The sequence below is a fragment of the Mirounga leonina genome, unplaced genomic scaffold (genome assembly GCF_011800145.1).
Source record: "Mirounga leonina isolate KUSES-001 unplaced genomic scaffold, KU_Mleo_1.0 Mir_174, whole genome shotgun sequence".
NCBI lineage: Eukaryota > Metazoa > Chordata > Mammalia > Carnivora > Phocidae > Mirounga > Mirounga leonina.
This window is the reverse complement of record NW_023270451.1, coordinates 84101211-84126579: the sequence shown is the minus strand read 5'-3', so window position 1 is coordinate 84126579 and position 25369 is coordinate 84101211. Positions and strand designations below refer to the sequence as shown.

The 25369-nt window shown below is 44.5% G+C and overlaps 1 protein-coding gene across 4 annotated transcripts in view; it reads right to left on the bottom strand.

Annotated features, from left to right (window-relative positions):
- The window catches only part of ZNF862 (zinc finger protein 862), a 35123-nt gene extending 10239 nt beyond the window's left edge, over nucleotides 1-24884 (bottom strand). The window contains exons 1-4 of one of the 4 annotated variants that reach the window (XM_035021352.1): nucleotides 24581-24884; nucleotides 14469-14580; nucleotides 10210-10904; nucleotides 8140-8317 (exon numbers count right to left, since the gene is read on the bottom strand). In XM_035021352.1, the coding sequence (XP_034877243.1) occupies nucleotides 8140-8317; nucleotides 10210-10904; nucleotides 14469-14580; nucleotides 24581-24604 (1009 nt within the window). In that variant the 5' untranslated portion in view covers nucleotides 24605-24884. Of the gene's footprint in view, nucleotides 1-8139; nucleotides 8318-10209; nucleotides 10905-14468; nucleotides 14581-22059; nucleotides 23964-24580 lie in introns of those variants that run through there. The other 3 variants (XM_035021353.1, XM_035021354.1, XM_035021355.1) reach the window with 3 other exon arrangements.
- Between the last annotated feature and the right edge of the window lie 485 nt (nucleotides 24885-25369).

Below are 25369 nucleotides of genomic sequence, written 5' to 3'. Positions count from 1 at the left end.
TAAAGGCAGAATCTGACAGATGGGCTCCTTTGTGGTGGCCATGTCGGGAACAGCCTACATTCCCAGGGTCTGTTGGAGCAAAGGATATGTTTTCCGTGGTCCAGACATGGCCCCCGAGGGAAAGAGAAACCTGGAGCCACTTTGAGGGACTCTGCCCCTGACTGTTGGCAGCCCAGGAATGAGCCCACATGGGGCTGACTGCCAAAGCAGACGGTCACCAGTGTAGAGGGGACTGTGGCAAGTGATGGCAGGGGTGCAGAGAACCCACAAACTCACCCAGAGAATCAGCTTGCCACGATCCCAGCCACAGATGGATGCCAGGTCAAACCCCTGTCGTACCTCTCCTCTCCACTCACCCACCACTGTTCCCACCCAGGACACAGCAGAAGTCGTGGAACTAGCTGGGGGGAGGAGGAGGAGGAGAACCCCCTCCTTCCTACCACGACATTCCAGATTCCACACTGGGCCAGGCTGAGGTAGGAGAGGTGAGAAACTTTAGCTTTAGCTGAAGTCCGGATTTTTGACTACTACACAAAAACTACACTTTTGTTTCCTAATTTAGGGGGAGGGTGTACATTTTTGTAGCATTTAAAACTTATTAAAAAGTTTCAATAATAATACAAAGAACTCCAATCATTTACATTTTGTCCCATTTGCTGTATCATGCTCATTCATTCATGTGCCCTCCCTCTCCTCCCTTTGTCTCTTCTATGTATGTGTATGAATAATATATAAATAATACAGATGCAATATTTTTCTGAACCACTGAGAGGAAAATGTTTTCATACCCCCTTTATCCCTAAATACTTCTGCATGTATCACTCAAGGAAAAGGACATTCTCAGGGAGCCTGGATGGCTCAGTTATTTGGGTGTCTGACTTCAGCTCAGGTCATGATCTCCAGGTCCTAGGATCGAGCTCCATGTCAGGTTCCCAGCTCAGCAGGGAGCCTGCTTCTCCCTCTCCCTCTGCTGCTCCCCCTGCATGTGCCCTCTCTCTCTCTCTCTCTCAAATGAACAAAAAATAAATAAGAAAGAAAAGAAAAAGAAAAAAAGACATCCTCTCCTGGGGTAGGCAGAATTCTAACATGAGCTCCCATGACCCCAGCCCCTCCTCATCCCTGCTCCTTGCAGTCTGGGTAGAACCTGTGACCTGACGCCACACCCATGATTATGTGACATTACGTGGCAAAAGAGAGGCTATCTGGGTGACTTCATCTGACCACATCAGCCCTTTAAAAGCAGAGCCAGTCGGATCTTCAAAGCGCCAGCAGGATTCGACACACAGCTGCTGGCCGGAGGATGGAGGCCGTGTGGAGGGGACATGAGAGCAGCCTGTAGGAGCTGAGAATGATGCCTGGTGGGAAGCCAGCAAGCAAATGGGGACCTCAGTCCTACAACCGAAAGGAACTGAATTCTGCCAATGACTTGAATGCAGTTGGCAGTGATTCTTCCCAGAGCCTCCTGATAAGAGGCCAGTCTGATGGACACCCTGACTTTGGCCACATGAGACCCTAAGCAGAGAACCCAGCTGAGCCCATCTGGACTTCTGACCTCTAGAACTGCAAGATAAGAAATAAGTTAAAAATTTAGCCACTGGATTTGTGATAATATTGTGTGGCAACTGATTTCACCTGCTAAAGAGAAACCAGAATGGAGGCCACAGTTTGAATAGAGCCCCAGACCAGACACTCATAAACGCGCCATCAAATCTTAAACTGCCCTCATTTCGCCTACATGGGATGCTGGCTTTAAACAAAACTTAAGCTTTCTTCATGACAGTGTGACCTTAGTAGAGTTCCAAGCCAATTGGTTATGCGCAAGAAAACTTACACAGGGCTACTACCCTAAGAAGAATCTAAATTTCTAGTAACCAATCACAGTTAAAAAAACAAAAAAAACAAACCCGAAGTACTCCCTCCTTCATATTTTATAAACTGAGCTTTAAATGTCGAGAGCCAAGCTCTTAACCACCTTGGGTTTGAAGTCTCCCTGTTCATGAACAGCTCCTTTCTTGCTCAATATGGTATTCGTATCAAGTAAAGCTCCCTGAATTTTCTTTTGACAACCCAAAGGGTGAGGAAAAAAAGCTGCACAGAGCTGATCCAAACAAGTAGTGATGGGAAAGAATAAAGCTGTTTTCTGAGTGCATCCTATGAGGTTCGCTCTTTTGAAAATAATGTCTGTGCGTATTTCTTAGAAATCATGAGGCACATTACTAGAGGATGCAGCTAAGAGCCCCTGGAGAGGAGGACCCAGCAACAGAGAAAGGTGGGACAGGGTACTGTCATTTTTGGTTTAAGTATTGTTAGAACTACGTAGATAAAAAAAGTAATTATGAAGAAATATCTGTAAATAACTGGAAACACACAGGAGGTTGAATATCCCCAAATCTGTGCACCTCATTTATATCTTCCTTGGGGATCGGCCACCTCTGCCTGCCCCGCCACCACCACACTGGCCCCAGGAATTGTGCACCCCAACTGGACTTCCTGGAAGCTGTGGCTAAAATCTTGCCCAAAACCTTTTCTTTTTGTCCCCTTCAGAACGAGTGAACAGAGGGAAATTTCAAACAGATTTTTCTAAGTCTTAGTAATGGAAAAATGGCGAAGGGGACCTAACTGTAGTGAGTGTATGCACACGCGCGCACACACACGCGCATTCCATAAAGTCCATAAAAATGGTTTGGCTTAAACACAGACTTCTAACCCTTCCACCCCAAGGCTGGCAGGCCATACCCGTGAATCACTGGGAGACAGCTGGCGCCCTGCCTTGGTTCTCTCCCAGCTCCTGCAGTGCCCCGACTTGGGGGCCATCACATCCGGCCCACCATGCAGCAGTGGCCTCCTACACAGCATCTGAACTCCTGCTCATCTCTCACTGAGGGCCCGCCCACTCAGTTTTGGTTTCCGCCTAGAGGCGTGACTTCTGGCCCCAGCTCTGTGACGTCTAGCTGTAGTTGATGACCTCACCTGTAGAAAAGGCACTGCCCACCTGAAGCGCACGACCTGCCACTTAGCATGTAATGACACTTTTACTAATAAAAACAAGGGATTCCACCAAGTCCCTCTACTGGCATGTCTACTTTCGTTACTGACAAATATTAGTTTCTTAACAATGGAATCTAATTGAGTTTTCTTTCTGGGGGAAAGCAAGAGACGTCATCAAATATGACCAAAGTCTGAAACCAGAATTTAAAGTATGGAAAGAGGGGCATCTGGGTGGCTCAGTCGGTTAAGCGTCTGCCTTCAGCTCAGGTCATAATCCCAGAATCCTGGGATCAAGTCCCGCATCGGGCTCCCTGCTCAGCAGGGAGCCTGCTTCTCCCTCTGCCCCTCACCCTGCTTGTGCTCTCTCTCTCACTCTCTCTCTGTCTCTCTCTCAAATAAATAAATAAAATTATTAAAAAAATAAAGTACAGAAATAAAATAGTCAGAAACTCTGTAGAATGATAAATAGCTCTAAATAAACAAGTCTACGTAAGAAAAGGCTGAAATAGGAAAGTGTTAAAAACATCCTGCTCTAAATTCTGCTGCTTTCCAGTTCTCTGTTGCTCCTAAGAGACTAATGATTAGAGACTATGAGGCCAGAGCAGTTGACCCTGGGCAGCCGAGCTTGTCCATCTCCTTTGAGTGTGAGCCCAGGTTCTCCCATCACCTGTCCTTCTGTCTCTCCACAGGGGAGTGGGAAGGTGAAAGCATTATGAGGAGAGCTGCCAAAGATGGCTGGACACGGAGAAGAATACTTCATGAGGTCTCTCAGCCCTGCGCTGAAGTTCTAGACTTAGAAACAAACCCCTCTTTCCAGAGGGGTTTGTAGTGAGCAAGAATCAGAGCAAAGGTGTGCCATGAATGGGACAGACTGACTCTGGAAGCCCCTTTAACAGTTCTTGGAAGCTGGGCGCTCTCATTGGCTTATACACTACTTCTCTTGGATCTACTGGATTCTCAGGGAGCCCTCCGTGGCCTTTTGCTTTGAGGGCTGTGTTCCCTTTTTATCAGAGGGCAGCACTGCATAAACTCCTGTTTCCCCCATGGCATGTTCTGTTGGATTGCATTTACTGGTGAACGAAGGACAGGTCACACACTGGGCAGAAGTCACCATTCAAAGCTAGGGTGGGCTCCCAGTTGCCTTAACAGAAGTGCTCAAGTCTCTTGGGTAGTGAGCTGGAATGCCTATGGGGGAAGTGGGGTTCCTGTTTTCATTTGAAAACTTAATGATTAAGAGAACCTTTAAAAACTGATTTCAGGGCGCCTGGGTGGCTCAGTTGGTTAAGCGACTGCCTTCGGCTCAGGTCATGATCCTGGAGTCCCGGGATCGAGTCCCGCATCGGGCTCCCTGCTCGGCAGGGAGTCTGCTTCTCCCTCTGACCCTCCTCCCTCTCATGCTCTCTGTCTCTCATTCTCTCTGTCTCAAATAAATAAATAAAATAAAATCTTAAAATAAAAAAATAAAAACTGATTTCACATAAGTTTTTGGTGCCCATAAGAAACGCGGCTGCAGTTGTTGACTACTTTCCTAGGTGGATGAGACTCTTACTATTGTAACTTAACGGTGTTCCTTTACCCCCTAGCTGAGGCCATCCTTCCCCAGAGGGATGGCTTTGGGATCAGAAGATAGGACTCTGGCTTCTGTGTAGTGTAAACGTACACACCTGCTTCAAGCAACTTTAATGTTTTTGACTGGTTTGTATCTCATAGCTCAGTAGCTGATAACAAAGGTAAAAGTTCTGTGCAAAAAAAAAAAAAGGAAAGTGTTAAAAACAAAACACACACCTCTTTTTTCCTCCATAAACAAAGTGACTGTCCTCTACATGTTCAGTCCTATTGATAAGACAGCCGATGAAGCCAAGGAGGGTGTGACAGGTGAGTGGACCTCCCCTGGAAACACTCCATCTGTTGAAAAGCTTCGGTCCATGCAATTTAACTGCCAAACATCTGACAGAAATTAATACTAAGTCTGACCACATCAAATTGAGACTGTCTTTTTAAGAACAGGTAAAACAATTATAAAATCTAAAAGAACAAATCTACTAGTTGCAAACCCTAACAAGAGCAATGGAAGAATTAGCTGGGTTTCCTCAAAGGATCTGAGCAACAGGAAATCAACAGCACGATGACCAGCAGACCCTGATGTCCCACCACCTAAGCTGAGCTGAGCTGCAGCAACGTGAACTGATCACTGGGGGCAGCCAGTCCCCTTTCTCCAGCCAGTTCTCGTGGAGGGAGGGAGCTAACAGCGACCTGCACAGAAGGTCTGAAAGAGCCGGGAAAACTAGCAACCTCCTGCAAGGGGGACTGGGGATGGGAGTGAAGACTTTTAGAAAATTCTTACACTGAAGTCTTAAATAATCTCGTCTTATACCTGGTGTATAATAATAATAATAATAATAATAATAATAATAATAATAATAATAATAATAATATATTAACAACATGATTAGCACAAATCTTGAAACAGAAAGAGATGGAGTCCGGTTGGCAGTAAACATCCACAAGCAGGAAGTGTAAGGAGTGTAAGGCACACACAATGCACAGAATAGAAAGAATTTCAGTTTCTCTGTTTTCCAGCTAGATGGCTGGGATTCCCTGGTCTGTTTTCTCATCTGAAAAGACTACTACTACCTGCCTGAGAGGTTTGGTTTAAGGATTAGAGAGGATATATATATGAGACTCAACACAGGACCTGCACACAGTAGATACTCAGTGACCAGCAGGAGCCGCTGTTATGATTTCCAGACATAAGAATAAAATAAAGACACAGAAGCTTCCTGAAACACCCAGTATAAGCAGATCACACACAGTATTTTAAGACAAAATATAAGAAACATTAAAAATGGATGGGAGATTTTGTTCAAAGGCCAAAAGAACTTTTCTTGGCTGTGAAAATTATGATGGGATTTTCTTTTTCAAAATTTAAGTTCACTCCAAGGAGAAGTCCTATTTGTAAAAATAATAATAATAATAATTGAAAGATAGCACCAAATACTATTTGATTCTCAACTCTTAAAGTGGTTGTCACAGGAGGATGCAATGTGGGAGAAAAAACACTCACCAAAGCAAAATAGCACCTGCACTGTATTTCAACACTGTTTTATATCCCAGTGATCAGCTCAATGTCCTTTAAAAGTTCATATTTAAACATACAAATCATTTTTGTTTGGCCCCAGTTATATTCTGAAGTCTCCTTAAAGTTTTTTTTTTTTTTTTAAGATTTTATTTATTTATTTGAGACAGAGAGAATGAGAGAGAAAGAGCACATGAGAGGGGGGAGGGTCAGAGGGAGAAGCAGACTCCCCGCCAAGCAGGGAGCCCGATGCGGGACTCGATCCAGGGACTCCAGGATCATGACCTGAGCCGAAGGCAGTCGCCCAACCAACTGAGCCACCCAGGCGCCCTCTCCTTAAAGTTTTATACTTCACACATGAAAACTGTCTAAATCAGACAGCAATTAAAGGATAATCACTGAAGACCTAATTAAAGTCACAAAAAGGGATCACACATGCAACTCTGTTTCCAGACTTCTGTACCCGTTTTAGTCCCACAGATGACTGACGAGGACAGCCCCGTTCTCTATAAAGCCTTCCCTGACTCCTAGCTGCAACCCTCAAGCAAACTTAATTACCCTTCCTCTGATTATACTTACTGTTCATCCAAACAAAACATAACCCAGACTGAACTGTCCCTTATTTCCCCCAGGGAGCGAAGAGTTCCCCCTTTCCTCACTTACATAAGTTAAAAAGAAACTGACCAAGTGCTTACATGGAGCTCGGCCAGCCCCAGCGTCGGGAGACACCCCGTGCTCAATACCAGTCACCCGCTGCTTTCCACAGGGGTCCCCAGGGCAAAGCACATCACTAGTGCGCATTCCTTTCAAGCAAAAGCCAACTTCTTGTAAGTGGGTGTGTACTTCTTAAAAATGGATTTCCCTTCATTCTCATTGCTTTTAAACAGTGCCAGGGGAAGTGATGCTCTTTGAAGGCGTACTTCATACAAGTGCCCTCGGCCGAGGGCATGAGGACACCTCTATTGTCGCAAAAGAAACCAGTTTTTACATCATTTCTGAATGTTTGGGGAGCCATTTAAAAATGATAAACAATGATAAAAACAAGCATACGGGTCGGGAATGTGCAGAAAATAATCCATGTTTTAGCTGCGCATGAAAGGGTGGTATAAACCAAGGGCTAGGACATCAGTAAAATCACAGATATTCTTAGTTCTTATCCCGTAGAAGTCAGGATGCAGATTGCTGCTGTATTCCTAAGTCATGCACAGCAGCCTCTTCTGGAAGGTTGCTGTTACCAGATATGCTAGTAAGTAAATAAGAGCTTTCTAAGATGAAAAGTTGTCTTCCCTTTTTGACGCCCCCTGCCTTCCCTTTTTGATGAAAACCCTGGGTATCTGACGGAAACAGAAGGCAAAGAGACCAAGAGGTAGATGCAAGAGAGAGCACTCTTCTGAGAAGGTAACAAGCTCTATTATGTTCATCTTTCTCCAGTGCCCCCACTAGTAACACCTGGGCCAAGCCCACCAACACTGCCTGGCCCCTGGGCACGAGGAAACAGCCCTGGCATAGAAGAAGGAGAGGCGCCTCCACGCCTCTGCCCATGCCGTCCCTCCCTCTGGCATGTCCAGATGCCCTTCCTTCTCCCTGTCCACCTGTCCTGTCCCCTGCCCCACTCAGTTAAAACATATCATACCCTATAAAGACTTTCCTGATCCCTCCCTCCAACAGCCAGCAAAATGAAATCATCCTTCCTCAGCAGCCTCAGGGCACTTTTCCTGAACTTCTTTTACGGCGCTTGTGTTATTTTCAGAGTTTCTCATTCAAGTGTCTGTCTCTCCCGAAAACCTGCTAGCCCCCTGAAAGCAGAGACCTTGCTTCATTTGTGTCCATCTGGCACATAGGGGGTAGTCAATAAATGTTTGGTGGAGGATGGATGATGGAGAGATGGATGAAGAGTGGATAAAGTACTGTATCCCAAGGCAGGGAGAGTTCTGGGGTGCAAAAAATATAATCTCTCTCTCTGTCTATGTACAGGGAGAGGGCAGAAATGGGAAGATGACCACAAGCCACAGCTGCCCTTGTGGGTTTCCCATGTCAGATGATGGTGGCGAACAAAGGTCTACGTGAATCTTTACCCAGGGAAGCCAACAGCTCATAATTCATCCGCATCACGTCTCTGTACAGCTCCTTCTGCCGCTTGACTAGCATGCCCCACTCCTCCCGGGTGAAATACACCGCCACATCCTCAAACACCACCGGGAGCTCCTCAAACACCACAGGAACCTCCTCAAACAGCCCCTCTTCAGAAGGATCCTGCAACAAAGAGCAGTAGTCACTCAATACGCCTCTTACGCCAGACACCCAGCGTGATACTTTTAGGGTCCTTCTCGAGGCCTATTTCCCTTGGGAGGCTTGCCAAGAGGCCCAGATGTAACTGAGGAATTAATGTATCCATCGAAAGTCAGAGAAGCAAATTTGTGAGGCCCAGAGTTAGTAGGCCAAAAAAAAAAAAAAAAAAAAAGAGCCTCAGTCTGATCTAGGGTCTCTTAGGAGGAAATAAAAATGCACTGAAGAACAGGGGTCCTGGCAGAGCCTTATGACTGCACCTTGCCCTATACAGTCCTAAGGCGGTGCCTTCTACTCATCCATGACTACAATGGTGACCATCTGCCTCTAGCACCTGCTAAGATTTCCCACTGGGAGAGGAAGAAAAAAGAAGTAGTACAGAAGAACGAAAGATGCTTGTATTCAGTGACTCGGTTGACACATGCCTTATTGCTAAAGGAATTCAAATATAAACGGTTAGACCTATTTATTAGCTTCTAATACTAAAAAGTAGAAGGAACATGAACATGAAGAGAAATGAGCTTCGTCACTTTTCTAGATTCTGGAAAAATTCAAGCTTACTAACTTTGGCTGGGCCCTTATGATGTGTGGCCTGAGGAACAGCTGAGCTATTCTCATGGGAATACCCAAGGGGTACTCAAAATGGTTTCTAGTAAAATCTTGCTTATATGAAATAGTTGAGAAATGAAGGATGTCGTTAATCAAAATTCCAGTTCACACAAGGTTCCTTACAGCCACCTTTGCAAAGAACTAGAACTCACAAGGTACCCGCGAGGTGAGCGCTAGAGCTTCCGGCCCCGTGTGCGCGTGCGCAGGGAGTGGAGGGGCGGTGCCGCCGGCTGGTGGCCACGCTCCAGCGCAGGCGCACCACGAGCCCTTGGGCTCTGGCCAGGTCAGTCCTCCCACGCTCTGTGTCCTCCCAACAAGACGAGGTACTAGGACTTGCTCCACCAGCCTCAGAGCAGCATCAAAAACATTACATAAAACAACGCGTGTGAGGAAGTTCTGCAGTGTTTAACGCTGCTGCATGATTCTGAAGTTAAAGTTAAAAGCATTTTAGAAATTATTTAAGAGCTCTGTGGTTGTTCCGTGGTCACGTATTATTTATTGAGTTCTGTGACTGTTTTGGATTCTGGATAAAGGTTATCGTCCTGAACTTAAGAAGTTTTCTTTATATCAGATGTTGGAACGTTCTGTCCCACTAATTATGTTTTGTTATCTGCGAAAGGAGATGAAAATAACAGGGCTGGGGCGCCTGGGTGGCTCAGTTGGTTAAGCGACTGCCTTCGGCTGGGGTCATGATCCTGGAGTCCCTGGATCGAGTCCCGCATCGGGCTCCCTGCTCGGCGGGGAGTCTGCTTCTCCCTCTGACCCTCCCCCCTCTCATGTGTTCTCTCTCAAATAAATAAAATCTTTAAAAAGAAAAAAAAGAAAAGAATAGGGCTGTTGTCTTAAATAAATAACAGAGGGTGCCTGGGTGGTTCAGTTGGTTAATCACTGACTCTTGATTTTGGCTCAGGTCATGATCTCAGAGTGGTAAGATCAAGCCCCGCATGGGCTCCACGCTCAGCAGGGAGTCTGCTTGAGATTCTCTCTCCCTCTCCCTCTGCTCCTCCCCCCATGCGTGCTCTCTCTTTCTAAAATAAAGAAAGAAAATCTTTAAATAAATTAATTAATGAGGTAACACTAGTAAAGCACATAAAACGCCTAGTGCACCGAAGGATGTTAGGGTCTAGAACATTATAATGTTTGCAGCGGGTATGGCTATTGTAATTTTCCCGTCATTGTCACGCAACACGTGTTGTTGCTAGTATGGAATCCTTCCCCTTGAGACACAGCAATCATTACAAACACATTACCTGGCCACCGGGTTCAGCAGCATCACGCAAAACGTTGACATTTGAGGACCTGTGGGTATCATCAGCAGTTTCTTTTTGCCTCAACTCAGAAATGCAGTCTAGATACAATGTAGGACATGCTCCATTCCCCCCAGGGTCCTCCAGGTCAGCTCTTGGGCTGGGCAGGAGCTGGGCCATGTTATCATAGGCTCCCAGAGGCCCCGGGGGGTACAATATGGGATAGTCTGCCGTAAAGAGGTGCTCAGGGCTGGCCAGGACATCTCCAGATTCCTCTCGGACGCTCTGGAAACGGTCCGCCCAGATGGGGTCCCGTGCTGCCAAGGCATTGACGCAGAACAGGTGAGCTTTGCTCTTGGCGTGGTATTTGAGAGTCTCCACCTTGAATGGTCCTGTATAACCTTCTATTAATCTTGACCGTTTGTCCCTGACAGATGGGTATTCGCGGCAAGCAGCGCAAAAGAGAGCCGTCTGCTCCTCATTCATGACCAGCCATGGGAACTGCACAAACCAAGACTTCTGGATAGAGCGGGACTTCAAGGGCTTTTTGCTTTTCCCTGTACAGTCTACCTCAATGTTGCCACGCTCTGTGCTGAAGTGGGAAAGACAGGCTTTCTTCTGTGGGGGCAGATCTAGTCCGGCTTCTCTGGCAGGACTTCGTGAGTCCTTTTCTTCCATGCAGCCCATCTCGTTTTTCCCTTTAGAGAAAAGAGACCAACGCAATTTGCTCAGAAATCCTATAGTTAGAGCCACTGCACCTCATGGGCCTCTCGGTGTAGCAAATATGAGAGCTGGAAATCACACACAAGAGTGGCCCAGGCTCTACTTGGAATTCTCTCCTTTCAGACCCCTAGCTCCCCAGGCCCACCTCACCTGACCCAGAAGACAATCAAATGAACTTTAAGCATCTCCCCCTTTTTGAAGTTTAAAGGGCAGATACGCCTGGCCAAAAAGATCTCTACAGTTTCATCTCTGCAACCTAAGATAGTGCAACCATCTTCAGGAGTTCCAACTTACTTATGGATAAGAACGCTGAACTTAATAAAATGTCAGTTAAGGAAGATAATTAAAGCCAAATCCTGCAACTCCATCCTCAGCAGGAATCCCCTTCTCCAGCACCCCTGCCAGACAGGCATTTGCACTTTGCTCACGTACCTTTCGGGCAAGGGTACCACCTACCACCTCCTAGGTAGATGGTTTTGGTCCCCAGAGTTTGCCTTTAGCTGTGCTCCACTTTTAAGTAACTTCCACCCAGGGTCTCTACTTCAGCCCTCCAGAGAAACACAAGTCCTCTCTCACACCACAGCCCTTCCAAAGAGGCAACAACTCTCATGAACTCACTAATATTTTTCTTCCTCAAGCTAAACTAGAAGTTTCTTTATTCACTCCTAAGTTGAAACGCAGCTTAGACAGCTCTAAAATCCTCCAGAGCCATTTCTTGTGCATCAACGTAAGTGCAGATGCCCAGTGGCCAAGGACTCAATGGTATTTGCTCCAATTGTAGCCAACTCAGGAGCACAAAATGGCTAATAAAGAGAAAGCCGGGTCAAAATTAAGAGCCAAGCATTGGGGGTGCCTGGGTGGCTCAGTCGGTCTGCCTTCGGCTCAGGTCATGATCCCAGGGTTCTGGGATGGAGCCCCACATCGGGCTCCCTGCTCAGCAGGGAGCCTGCTTCTCCCTCTCTTTCTGCCTGCCATTCCCCCTGCTTGTGCACATGCGCTCTCTCTGTCAAATAAATAAATAAAATATTTTTTTAAAAGAGCCAAGCATTGGAAAACAAAATAAATTAGTATCTCTTAAGTCTCGGGCTCCCTATGGTCCCTCTGAGACAGATCACAGGGGACAGCAGATGCCTGTGAGTCGGCTCCTGTAAGAGCTGGCCTCCCTTTTCTCCTACAGTGGGGGCTGCTCCACTCAACCATCTCATCTAATGACAAGATGTCACCTGGCCTGACTCTAGCCAAGCCAGTCCCTCAACAGGACAGGCTTCTCAGAGGAGAAAAGCCAAGATAAATCCCTAGAATTTAACAAACATCTGTTCATTCATTCAGTGATTATTTATCATGCAACTGCCGTACGCCAGGCATTGGTCTCAGCACTGGGACTATAGGAGTCAACAAGACAAAGTCATGCCTCCATGGAACTTCGCATATAGAATTATAAATCAACATATACTCTCAGGAAGAAATAAAATAAAGGGAGATGGAGAGGTTGGAGGACGATATTGAGGGAGGTGTGCATATTTCAGATAAGGTGGTGGCTGGGGAAGGACAGCATTCGTGTGAGTGAGTTGGCAGAGAACAGGGAGAGGCCAAGGATGAGACAGGAGTCCTAGTGCCCATCTTTCTGCTCCCTCTCTCCAGCTAGCACCCCTCCTCCGGTGTGGATCCACACTTAGCTGGGTGGTGGCTCAGGACATTCCTCTGGCCCTGGACATTGCCTAGCCATGGCTCTGGCCCTTGCTCAAACTTGTAGAACAGCTCTGGGTTGGCAATAGTTAGTCCTGAGTCAGGAACAGAGAGAAGCACTTATGAAGTCTTGGATCCAGGTCACATCACAACATTAAGGAAGGGTCTACCTGGGACATCCTCTCCGCACTGTAAGATAATTGGTCAAGGACACAGGTAGGAATCTCGATGCTTTAGCACAGTGGTTTGGAAACTCAGACAGAAACTCAGATATCCATGAGGTCCCCAAAAGAATGGGGGTCTGAGTGAATGCAAGGAGGGGCACAAGCAAGGCTCTGTGCCCCTTTTGAGGCTGAAGAGGTATGAAAACTACTGGTTCAGAAGAGAGGCTCATAAACTCAAATGCTGAGAGGGGTCAGACTGATAACATAACTGAGGAAACCAGGCCAGATGAGGAGGCTGTGGTGACCTGTGTGTGGGGGCAGCCGCTGCTCTCCCCCAGGGGGAGGCCACCATGTGGAACTCAGGGTCAGCATAGCCAGACTGTCCTGCTTTTCAAGAAAAACCAGAAATCATAATTCCATGTGAAAGTTCCCACAGGTTAAATATTGACAACTTATTAAATATTGTAAAGAAACTGAGGCACCCGGCTGGCTCAGTCAGAAGAGCGTGTGGCTCTTGATCTCAGGGTCGTCAGTTCAAGCCCCATGTTAGGTGTAGAGATTACTTAAATAAGCTTAAAAAAAATTTTTTTTTAATTGTAAAGAAACCAAGCAAAAGTGATGAAAGCCAAAAAAAAGGCCCATGAGCTGCTACTCTGCAACTTCTGGTTTAAAAGAATCAGAAGTTTTCAAACTGGTTTTGGCAGGCATGGGAAAAGACCCAACCCAGCTGCAATCCCTCCACCCACAGAGAGCTGAGACTGTTGCTCCCATTAGCCTTGGACAGGGGCCAACATGACAAGAAGAGAAAGGTACAGCAGGTGGTCATCGAGGCGAACTGAGAAAATAGTATGTATGTTGTACCCACAGCTGAACGACCATCACCTCTGTCCATGGTACCGAAAGTCTACCCACAGGAGCAGAGAAAAGACCCTCAGAAAACAGAAAAGATGAAAAATACCTACATGGGCACCAAGTTTGAAGTTGTTTTATCTCATTAAGCCTCTATGACAGCCCTCTGAAGGAAACCAAGGCTTAAAAAGTGAGAGGGTTTGGGGCACCTGGGTGGCTCAGTTCATTAAGCATCTGACTCTGTTTCGGCTCAGGTCATGATCTCAGGGTTGTGTGATCAAGCCTGGTGTTGGGCTCTGCGCTCAGCACGGAGTCAGCCGGAGGTTCTCTCTCTCCCTCCCCTTCCGTACGCACACACTCTCTCTCTAAATAAAGTCTTAAAAAAAAAAAGTGAAAGGGTTTGGTCGAAGGCACACCAGTGTCATGTGGTGGAGGCTGGGATTAAGAGCAGATTCCCACATACCAGATGATCCTCTTTCTACCACCACTCACTACTTCCCAGGGCCCTATGGGCACCTGAAACAAAATCCACCCTGCAGCTCCACAGACCACAGGTGGAGCTTCCCACCTGGCACCCTGTGATATGGTGAGGCATCAAGGTCCAGCCTTGACATGCCCGACTTCCCCACTTCTCTTGGCCAATTGAAGGGGAGAAGAGAAAGGGTGGGATGTGAATCCACGTGCAGTTAAGTTACATATGGGACTGAGCAGATGAATAATGTAAACAGGTCTGAAAAAAAACGGTAGGAGTCCAGAAAATTCTCAAGTATGTCATAGTTGAATACAATCTGGAATGCTGATCTAGATTCAGGTGGCAGGAAAGTGAAAAGAAACCCATACCTAGTGGTGCCACCAGCTTGTCAGAACCACAGATCTCCCTCTGTTGCTGACTCAGCAGCATCCATTCTTCCTGAAGCAAGTATACGGTGATGTCATCAAACGTCACAGGAGCCTGGAGGGAAAAATGACACAAGCCAACTTCCAACTTCCTCCTTAGATTAGCCTTCCACACCTGTGTTCATGACCACTTGAAGGCACCTGTACTCTGGGAACCTATCAGATTGGGGGAGGGGCACTGTCCATCTCCATATAAGATCCACACCCCACCTCTCTCACCTCCTGGGTCCAAATCACAGTGGGAATGACTCTCTTCTAGGAAGGGTCACACACCAAAATGGGAGTCATCAAGAAAGCTGACTCAGGGATTCCATTATCCTTTCCCTAACATGCTCTTTCCCTCCCCAGTACGCAGCACTTCTCAGCCAGGGCCTCAGCAACAACTTACGGCACATTCTTGTACAAAATCTTGAACCTGGTAAGGAGGATGTATCTGATTCCTAGAAACAGTTGAAAGTCATTCAGAACTATGTCTGTCAATGAAATCAGTGATCAAGATAGACAAAGCTTTGGAGTGGAGAACTATATCCCATGGGGCTTGTAAAGTGGCTCTGTTCTGCCAAAAAAGGGTATGGGGTTCAGGAAATATTTTGGGGAGTACTGGAATAAGATGGCAGATTGAACAAGTACACTGAATTTTGTATCCTTCCTGTGAATTTAGAAGATACCTTCCCCACCAAAACACTCCAAAGCAAAATCCCCACCAGGGTGGGAAACAAAACAAGAGGACAAAAGTAATATGATTTTGGGAACTGAAAAGCACATGAAAAATAACTGAGCAGATCCAAGAAAATCAAATCCTCACCCAGCAGCAGACAAATTGAGAAACAACCCAATTTATGCCAGAAAATCCAAAAAAGGCTCAGGATCTGCAGCACCAAGAACCTCCATCCTGGGAGTGAAGGCAGTAAGGCTAAGACCACAAGAAGGGGTTGGGTGGGACGCTGTTCTCCAACAAAAGACTGTCCAGATTCCCCTGCACGGCTCTGCGCTGACAAGCCTCCCTTCTATGGGCTCAGAGCTTCCAGTTAGAATTTGGGTTTCTGACTATTAAGTGTTAGCTAACAGCTTGACAACCAGACATCTGAGGAAAGTCTCTCACAGGGCTGAAGAGACCAAAACAGACAGTTGCAGGGACAAGAAGCAGGCAGGAACTGAGGAAATGAACATGAGGCATGGAGAAGAAAACTTTACAAAAATAAAACTATCATCGTAGCCTCAGAGAGGTAAGCTACTGTGGCCATGCAACAAACCCTTATAAAAGAAATAACCAGAAAAGGAAATATAAACCATTGCTCTGTTTATCCTTTTAATTTCATACCATGAACATTTATCACCTAGTTTAATAAATAAAATTATTAACAAAAAATAAATTCCCCACCGCCAAAGCAAAACAACATCTTGGGAAACAGTATCTTGGGGTAAGTAGAAGTCCTTCCAGAGTGACAACTGTGAAAGGGACACATTCTTTTCCATCTAGGACAAGTTCTAGTATATTTGTCTAAAATCGCCTTGTAACTTTATGGTCAAATTTCAAGCACATGAAATATCTGTTTTAACTTCAACAGTAGAAACTTCTTGAGAAAAACAATACAGATAATTCTTACCAGTCACTGTTGAGTTGTATACTTAAAAAAATAATTCGAGTACTTTTCTTATGAGTCAATACATGTTCACTGCAGGAAATTTAGACAGTGAGCAGAAAAAAAGTGTTAAGATCACCCACAACCCCCTTACTAAAACAAGAAGTACTATTGACATTTGGTATGTAACCTTCCAGTCTTTTGTCTATAAGTATGTATGAATGAACAGTTTTAAAAATAAAAATGGTTTGGAAACACAATGATCCAAAATCTTTGGGACATAGCAAAAGCAAGGTAAGAGGGAAGTTTATAGTGATACAGGCCTACCTCAAGAAACAAGAAAAATCTCAAACAATCTAACCTTATGCCTAAAGGGACTAGAAAAAGAAATAGAAACAAAGCCCAAAGAAATGAAATTATTAAGACCGGAGTGAAAATAAATGAAATAGAGACAAAAAAAAAAATAGAAAAGATCAATGAAACCAAGAACTGGTTCTTTGAAAAGATAAACAAAATGGATAAACCTTCAGCCAAACTCATCAAGAAAAAAAGAGAGAAGACTCAAACAAATAAAATCAGAAATGAGAGAGGAGAAATAACAATAGATACCACAGAAATAGAAAGGATTATAAGAGAATACAATAAAAAATTATATGTCAACAATTGAACAACCTAGAAGAAATGGAGAAATTCCTAGAAACATACAATCTTCCAAAACTGAATCAGGAAGAAATAGAAAATTTGAACAGACTGAGTACTAGGAATGAAATTTATTCAGTAATCAAAAAACTCCTAATAAACAAAAGTCCAGGACCCGATGGCTTCACAGGTGAATTCTACCAAACATTTAAAGAAGAGTTAATACCTATTCTTCTCAAAATTCTAAAAAATAGAAAAGGAAGGAAAACCTCCCAATTCATTTTATGAGACCAGCATTAACCAAAACCAGACAAAGACACCACAAACAAAGAGAACTACAGGCCAATATCCCTGATCAACATAGGCAAAAATCCTCAACAAATACTAGCAAACCAAATTCAACAATACATTAAAAAACATCATTCACCACAATCAAATGGGATCTATTCCAGAGATGCAAGGACAGTTAAATATTCACAAATCAATCAATGTGATACGTCACATTAACAAAAGGAAGGCTAAAAGTGGTATCATCTGAATAGATGCATAAAAAGCGTTTGACAAAATAAACATCCATTCGTGATAAAAACTCTCAACAAAGTAGGTTTAGAGGGAACATATCTCAACATAATAAAGGCCTTATATGAAAAACCCACAGTTAACATCATATTCAGTGATGAAAAACTGAAAGCTTTTCCTCTAAGATCAGAAACAAGACAAGGATGTCCACTTTTACCACTGTTGTTCAATGTAGTACCAGAAGCCCTAGCTGCAGCAATCAGACAAGAAAAAGAAATAAAGGCATCCAAATTAGTAAGGAAGAAGTAAAGCTGTCACTATTTGCAGATGACATGACACTACACATAGAAAACCCTAAAGATTCCACCAAAAAGCTATTAGAACTAATAAATGAATTCTGTGAAGTTGCAGGATACAAAATTAATATACAGAAATCTGTTGCATTTCTCTACACTAATAACAAAGTAGCAGAAAGAGAAATCATGAAAACAATTCCATTTACAATTGAACCAAAAAAATAAATAAATAAAAGACTTAGGAATAGAAAACTATAAGGCATTGATGAAAGAAATGAAGACCACACACACACAAATGGAAAAGTATACTATGCTCATGGATTGAAAGAATCAATACTGTTAAAATGTCCATATTACCCAAAGCAATCTACAGATTCAATGTAATCCATATCAAGAAACCACCAGCATTGCAGCCACTCTGGAAAACAGTATGGAGGTTCCTCAGAAAGTTGAAAATAGAGCTACCCTATAATCCAGCAACTGCACTACTGGGTATTTACCCCAAAGATACAAATGTAGTGATCTGAAGGGGTATGTGCACCCAAATGTTTATAGCAGCAATGTCCACAATAGCCAAACTATGGAAAGAGCCAAGATGTCCATCAACAGATGAATGGATAAAGAAGATGTGGAATATATATACAATGGAATATTATGCAGCCATCAAAAACCTGAAATCTTGCCATTTGCAACAATGTGGATGGAACTAGAGGGTATTATGCTAAGCGAAATAAGTCAATCAGAGAAAGACAAGTATCATGATCTCACTGATATGAGGAATTCTTAATCTCAGGAAACAAACTGAGGGTTGCTGGAGTGGTGGGGGTGGGAGGGATGGGGTGGCTGGGTGACGGACATTGGGGACGGTATGTGCTACGGTGAGCACTGTGAATTGTGTAAGACTGATGAATCACAGACCTGTACCTCTGAAACAAATAATACATTTTATGTTAAAAAAAAAAGAAAAAGAAGATAGTAGGAAGGGGAAAATGAAGGGGGAGACGAACTATGAGAGACTATGGACTCTGAGAAACAAACTGAGGGTTTTAGAGGGGAGGGGGTTGGGGGATGGGTTAGCCCGGTGATGGGTATTAAGGAGGGCACGTATTGAATGGAGCACTGGGTGTTATAGCAAACAATGAATCATGGAACACTACATCAAAAACTAATGATGTAATATATGGTGACTAACATAACATAATAAAATAAAATTAAAAAAAAAAGAAAGAAACCATCAGCACTTTTCATAGAACTAGAACAAATAATGCTAAAATTTGTATGGAATCACAAAAGACCTCGAAGACCTAGAATAACCAAAGCAATCTTGAGAAAAAAGATGAAAGTTGGAGGTATCACAATCCCAGATTTCAAGATAAAGATATATTACAAAGCTATAGTAATCTAAACAGTATGGTACTGGCACAAAAATAGACACATAGATCAACAGAACAGGATAGACAGCCCAGAAATAAACCTTCTCATATATGGTCAATGAACTTATGACAAAGGAGGCAAGTATATATAATGGAGAAAAGACAGACTTTTCAATAAACGGTGCTGGGAAAACTGGACAACTACATGCAAAAGAATGAAACTGGACCACTTTCTTACACAATACACAAAAAACTTCAAAATGGATAAAAGACCTAAACACGAGAACTGAAATCATATAAAACTCCTAAGGCAAAACATAGGCAGTAATCTCTTGGACATCAACCTTAGCAACATATTTACAGATATCTCCTCAGGCAAGGGAAGTAAGAGCAAAAATAAACTATTGGGACCATACCAAAATAAAAAGCTTTTGCACAGCAAGGAAACCATCAACAAAACAAAAAGGCAACCTATTGAATGGGAGAAGATATTTGTAAATGATATATCTGGTTAATATCCAAAATACATAAAGAACTTACACAAGTAAACACCAAAAAAAATCTGATCAAAAAATGCACAGAGGATTTGGATAGACATTTTTCCAAAGAAGACATATAGATGGCCAACAGGCACATGAAAATATGTTCAACATCACTCATCATCAGGGAAATACAAATCAAACCACAATGAAAGATCACCTCACACCAGTCAGAATGGCTAGTACCAAAAAGACAAGAAATAACACGGGCACCTGGCTGGCTCAGTCAGTAGAGCATGTGACTCTTGATCCTGGGGTTGTGAGTTTGAGCCCCATAATGGGTGTAGAGACTACTTAAAAATTTAAAAATCTTAAAAGAAAAAAGACAAGAAATAACAAGTACTGGTGAGGATATAAAGAAAAGAGAACACTCATGCACTGTTGGTAGGAATGTAAATTGGTGCAGCCACTGTGGAAAACAGTATGGGTGGGGTCCTCAAAAAATTAAAAATAGAAATACTATATGATCCATAATTCCACTATTGGGTATTAACCCAAAGAAAGCAAAAGTACTAATTCAAAAAGATATATGCACCCCCATGCTTATTAAAGCATTATTTATAATAGCCAAGATATGGAAGCAACCCGTGTCCATTGATAGATGAATGGATGAAGATGTTTTATATACATATTGCTCAGCCATAAAAAAGAATGAGATCTTGCCATTGTGACAACATGGATGGACCTAGAGGGTATTATGCTAGGTGAAATAAGTCAGACAAAAAAGACGAATAGAATGACTTAATTTGTATGTGGAATCTAAGAAACAAAACAAATTAACAAAAAAACTGAAACAGACTCATAAACACAGAGAACAAACTGATGGTTGCCAGAGGGATGGAGGGATGGTGGTGGGAGAAATAAGTGAAAGGGATTAAGAGGTACAAACTTCCAGTAATAAAATAAATTAGACATGGGGATGAACAATACAGAATGGGGAATATAGTCAATAATATTTAATGATGTTGTGTGGTGGCAGATGGTAACCTCACTTGCAGTGAGCACTGAGTAATGTATAGAATTTTCCAATCACTATGTTTGTATATCTGAAACAAATATAACATTGTATGGCAACTATATTTCAATAATAAAATTTAAAAAAATAGAACTGTCCCTGCCAAATGTGTACGTTTTAAATAACTATTTGCTCTTAGAGTATCTTCCAAAGCAAAATGTGATTATATTTCCAAAATCCTGGTGGAAGATGGGCTCCACGAAACAAGGCAGTCAGACAGGAAAGGGGTACACATAAGAAATGGGCTAAGGAGGGCCGCCTGGGTGGCTCAGTCGTTAAGCATCTGCCTTCAGCTCAGGGTCCTGGGATTGAGCCCCGCATCGGGCTCTCTGCTCAGCGGGAAGCCTGCTTCCCCCTTTCCCACTCTTCCTGCTTGTGTTCCCACTCTCACTGTCTCTCTCTCTCTGTCAAATAAATAAATTTTTAAAAATCTAAAAAAAATAAATGGGCTAAGGAGAGCCAACATGGGGAAGGGGGAAGAGAACATTTGAGATCATACTGAAGGCAGATCCCAGGATGATTACTGTACACCAGGACTAGCAAGCAAGCTGTTCCGACTGGGACAGGTTAAACTTGTGACCAAGGACAAGCAGGACTCCCTATTGATGCCCAACCCCCCTTCTTCCTGAGGGAACAGGTGGGCTTATAATGAAAGCCAAGAGATCCATCACTTTAGCTTTAGCATCCACAAGGATAAAGAGTACGGGCAGGACTGAATGCTTAGATAATAAAGAAGTGTCTTCCCAACAAGAGTGACTGCCCTAACTCTGGTATTTCTCTTTTAACCAATATGTGGCAAGAGCCTTCTGATTCCAATGTAAAGAAAACACAAATCTTGAATAAGAGCAATTTCTTATCTATAATATAAAACAAAGAATATCTCTGGATGTTCTATTTTACTGGTTCCCACTGTCTATAGGGCAGAACTCTGACATAGGCCAGCACCAAGTTCCCTCTATCTGAACATAACCCACCTTCCTAACTTTAGCTCCACCTGGAATCTCTATTGCAGATAGATTAGTGTAATTGCAATCACTTAACATATCTTGCACCTTTCTTCCCTCTACACACCCAACCTTTAGATTCCCTGACTCTGCCTATTTCCTCCTACCTACTTAGTCTACCCACTCATCAGGGTCCTATTCACCTTCCATCTCCTTCAAGAGGGATTCCCTAACCACCTGATTTATGCAAGGAAGCCTTTGCATCCCTCATGGAGCTGGAGGTACTCGGGAAGCCTAGGCTGACTGGCTTATTTTATAACCTCTTCACCATCACCTACCCCGTCCCCCCACCACATTATGCAGACAGTTTTTCATAGGCACTTAATTACTTCATTCAACATACATTTACTATTGTTTCTCACGTGTTTGGTGCATGGTGATCCTAAGACATGGAAAACAAAACCACTATTGTTAAGGAGATTAAAATCTATCAGGAGGTGACAGGCATCAATGATATAAGTGCAATAACAGAACTGGGCCCAGAGAAAAATGAGATCAGAATGACCACTTCCATGGAAAAGACAGAGGGGGTAGGAACCAGAAATGCGGAGGCAGTAAATACATACACGATAAATACTCCTATTTGGCAGCACCAAAAATCAAATGTCTCCCAGAGGGCACAGGAGGTTCAGACTGCAGTGTTCTTCAGAGCATTCACACCCTGTAGCAGAAGGGCTCCTGGAATGATGCTATTTTATGAGTCATTCATTCCAAAAATACTGAGAACTTATGAAATGCCAGATGCGGCTCCACTGTCCTAGCTGGGGATATAGCACAGAGTAAAGTCAGCACACATGTAAATAAATAAATATGAGAATTTTATATAGTAATGAGGGCTGGGAAGAAAATAAAACAGGATAATGGGATAGAGTGATGGCGGCAAGTCTTTGACTTCTATCCATTATTCTGCCAATGGCAAGCAAGATACCCCACACCCAATCCAATAGCCCAAGACTGCTTTTAGTTAATAAATATCACAAAATAGCACCAAAGGAAGATACTAACAATAGACCAAGCCACTACCTCAAGTAGACCCCCAGTCTCCCAGGCTTGAGCCAATCATGTATATATATACTCACAAGGGAACTTTAATATAACACAGACATTCTACCCAACCTAGGTGCTGCCACTCATTTGCAAGATATCTAACACTGCCAGTTTGTTTTGCAATCACTTTATTTCATCTTTGGATAACCTTCTAATTTCCCAGGTTAGGAAACTGACACACTGTGGAAGGGTGAGCATCTTTTTGAGACACCCTGCAATCAAGATTAGAATCTAGAGTGAAAGTTCCAGTCCCCAGGGTTTTCAGTTAGTGGTTGGGCCTAAAGAGGACATCAAATCTCTCCCCTACCTCCCAAAATGTTTACATTTCTCTCTTCTCCCATTAAAAGCCAAGAAAGCCTAGGGGTACCTGGATGGCTCAGTCAATTAAACAACTGACTCTTGATTTCAGCTTAGGTCATGATCTCAGGGTCATCAAGCCTTGCATGGGGCTATGCACATGGAGCCTGCTTAAGATTCTTTCTCCCTCTGCCTTTGCCCCTCTTCCACATAATCTCTCTCTCTCTCTCCCAAAAACAGAAAATAAAATAAAATGTGGTAACAGAAGCTAAGAAAGCCTACAACTAAACAGAATAGCTTGAAATCAACCTCAAATTACTAATTCCAACTTTCAGTGCCAATTGCTTATGATCCTTCTTCCCCATTACATTTTGCTCCCCAAACTTGGTTCAGTCAAAACGAATCCAGGGATATTACCTGAGAGTAAGGGCCATTTCCTTTACTTCTTTGATATCCCCTGTAGTGCTTAACATAAGGCTGGCACACAGTTCACCTTCAATCTTTTAGTTAGGTTCCGTTGAGCTTTATTTGTCTTAGACTGTTTACTTTGGTTGTTTCAACTGTTAAATGCATCCCTGTAGCTTGTGAAGGGGAGGGAGTGTGGAAGAGAGGCTTAAGTAAGGGGTACCTTCTTTTGTTAACTCAGTCCTTCCCAGCCTTTTCAGGAGAAGCTACAGCGTGAATAATAACCTCATTATCCTTTCTCTCTTTCGTCTATGGGACAAGCCTTCCAGGCTTGTCCTAGTTATTAAAGTCAGATCTGTGGGAAGAACTCCTCAGGGAATGTGGTCACTTCTTGTTTATCCTGTATTCCACCATCTCCCTCACAGTAAACCACTGATCACATGTTTATTAACTTTTTTTTTTTTAAGGAGACTCAATACACACTGGAAAATACGTGGAAGGAATTCCCTTTGCTCCAAAGAAGCAATCCTCAAGAACTGGAAGCAGGCAGCAAAGAACATCCAGAAAGATCTTGGTCCCAAGAGGTTGCCACTGTCTCCAAATCAAATGCCTACAACCAAGCTGGTCTTTTCTTCGACACTGCCTCTGAGCTCTGGCAATCCTGTCAAACCCACTTCACTCTACTGTCAAGCACTTCCTCCCACCTTTTCTTCCAGCTCACAGCCTCCTGCCCCAAGCCTGAAGGAAGTTTATGGAATATGCTTCCAGGCGATTCTACTACTATACGAAGTAGATAAGCTAGCAACTTTAAGTGGGCAGGAAATACGCCAGATGCCTTCTTTTTCTTCTCAGCCCTTTCTTGGGAAGGGGGATCTACGTAGTCAAGGCCAAACCCTTACCCTGCCTCTCCGTAACCCCATACCCCTTGGCTTCCACTTCGGTCTTAACCAGCCTTAAAATACGCTGGGCCCCTTCGAAACTCCCGACGGAGGTGTGGGACAACAGGAAGCACCTTCACATCATTACACTGAGCGGGTCACCCACCCCAGTATCAACCGAGCGGGCCACTGGGCAGAAGGCGGCTCGGCCAGCGGGAGAGGGAGGGGGGCAACGAGGCCGCGCGGGGCTCGGGGCCGGTGCGTTCGCTCCTCCCTGCGACACCCGCGGGGAGAAGGCCGCCCGAGTGCGGAGGGAAGAGGTGGCGGGCGAGCGGGCGAGTCCTTCCCTGCAAGGCTGGCTCATCAGCGGGGACTCCGCCCGTAGCGCCCGCCTCGCCGGAGCCCAGGTCAGGGATCCACCGGAGGGGAGAGGGCGGCCCCAGGGCCCTTCCAGGCCTACCTTCCCCGACTCCCTGGGCTCCATGGCCCCGCTTGCGGTGGCCGGTGCTGACCCCGCCACTGCCTCCAGTCCGCCCCCTCCCCCCGCGGCCTGGCCTGAGGATGCCGCCGCCGCGACCACCTTGGGGACCCGGGCCCCCGGAGGGCAGGGCGCCCGGACGGGGAGGGAGCACGGCCAGGAACTTGCTCTCCCTCGTCGGGAGAGCGGGAGCGCTCCCTGTGCCGGCAAAGGCGAGCGGCGGGGACTAGAGCCGTACCGAGCGAACCGCTTTACGGCAGCCGCTTGGCCCTACACGGCGGGGCATCACGGGAAGCGTAGTCCCGCCTAGTTAAGCGGCTCTCAAACAGCTATTGGTTCCCGAAATGCTGGGCCCTGATTGGGCGCCGAGCAGCTCGCTCTCCGCCCTTCCCGCCTCGCTGGAGGGCGGTGGTTATTAGGTAGCTCCCGCACCACGCTCTCCCAGACCCTGCATTGAGGGCAAACCGTTCTCTTTGGGCTGTGAGAATGCCTGTTCTTGCGTCTGTTCCCTCTCACTTTTAGGGCCAGCGTCAGCCTTGAAGGTTTCAGATTTTATTTAATCTAGGAGGGAAATTTTTTTTTTTTTTTTTTTTTTAACATTCATTCAAAAAGCATCATTGGTTGCCTGCCCCGTGCCAGGCACTGTGCGAGGTTTGGGAATGCACAGCTGAATGAAACAAAACTTTGCCTTCGAGGAGCTTATAGTCTATTGGGGAAACTGACCAGAAACAGATAACTATAAAATAAAGACACAAGTGCAAGGAAAGAGGT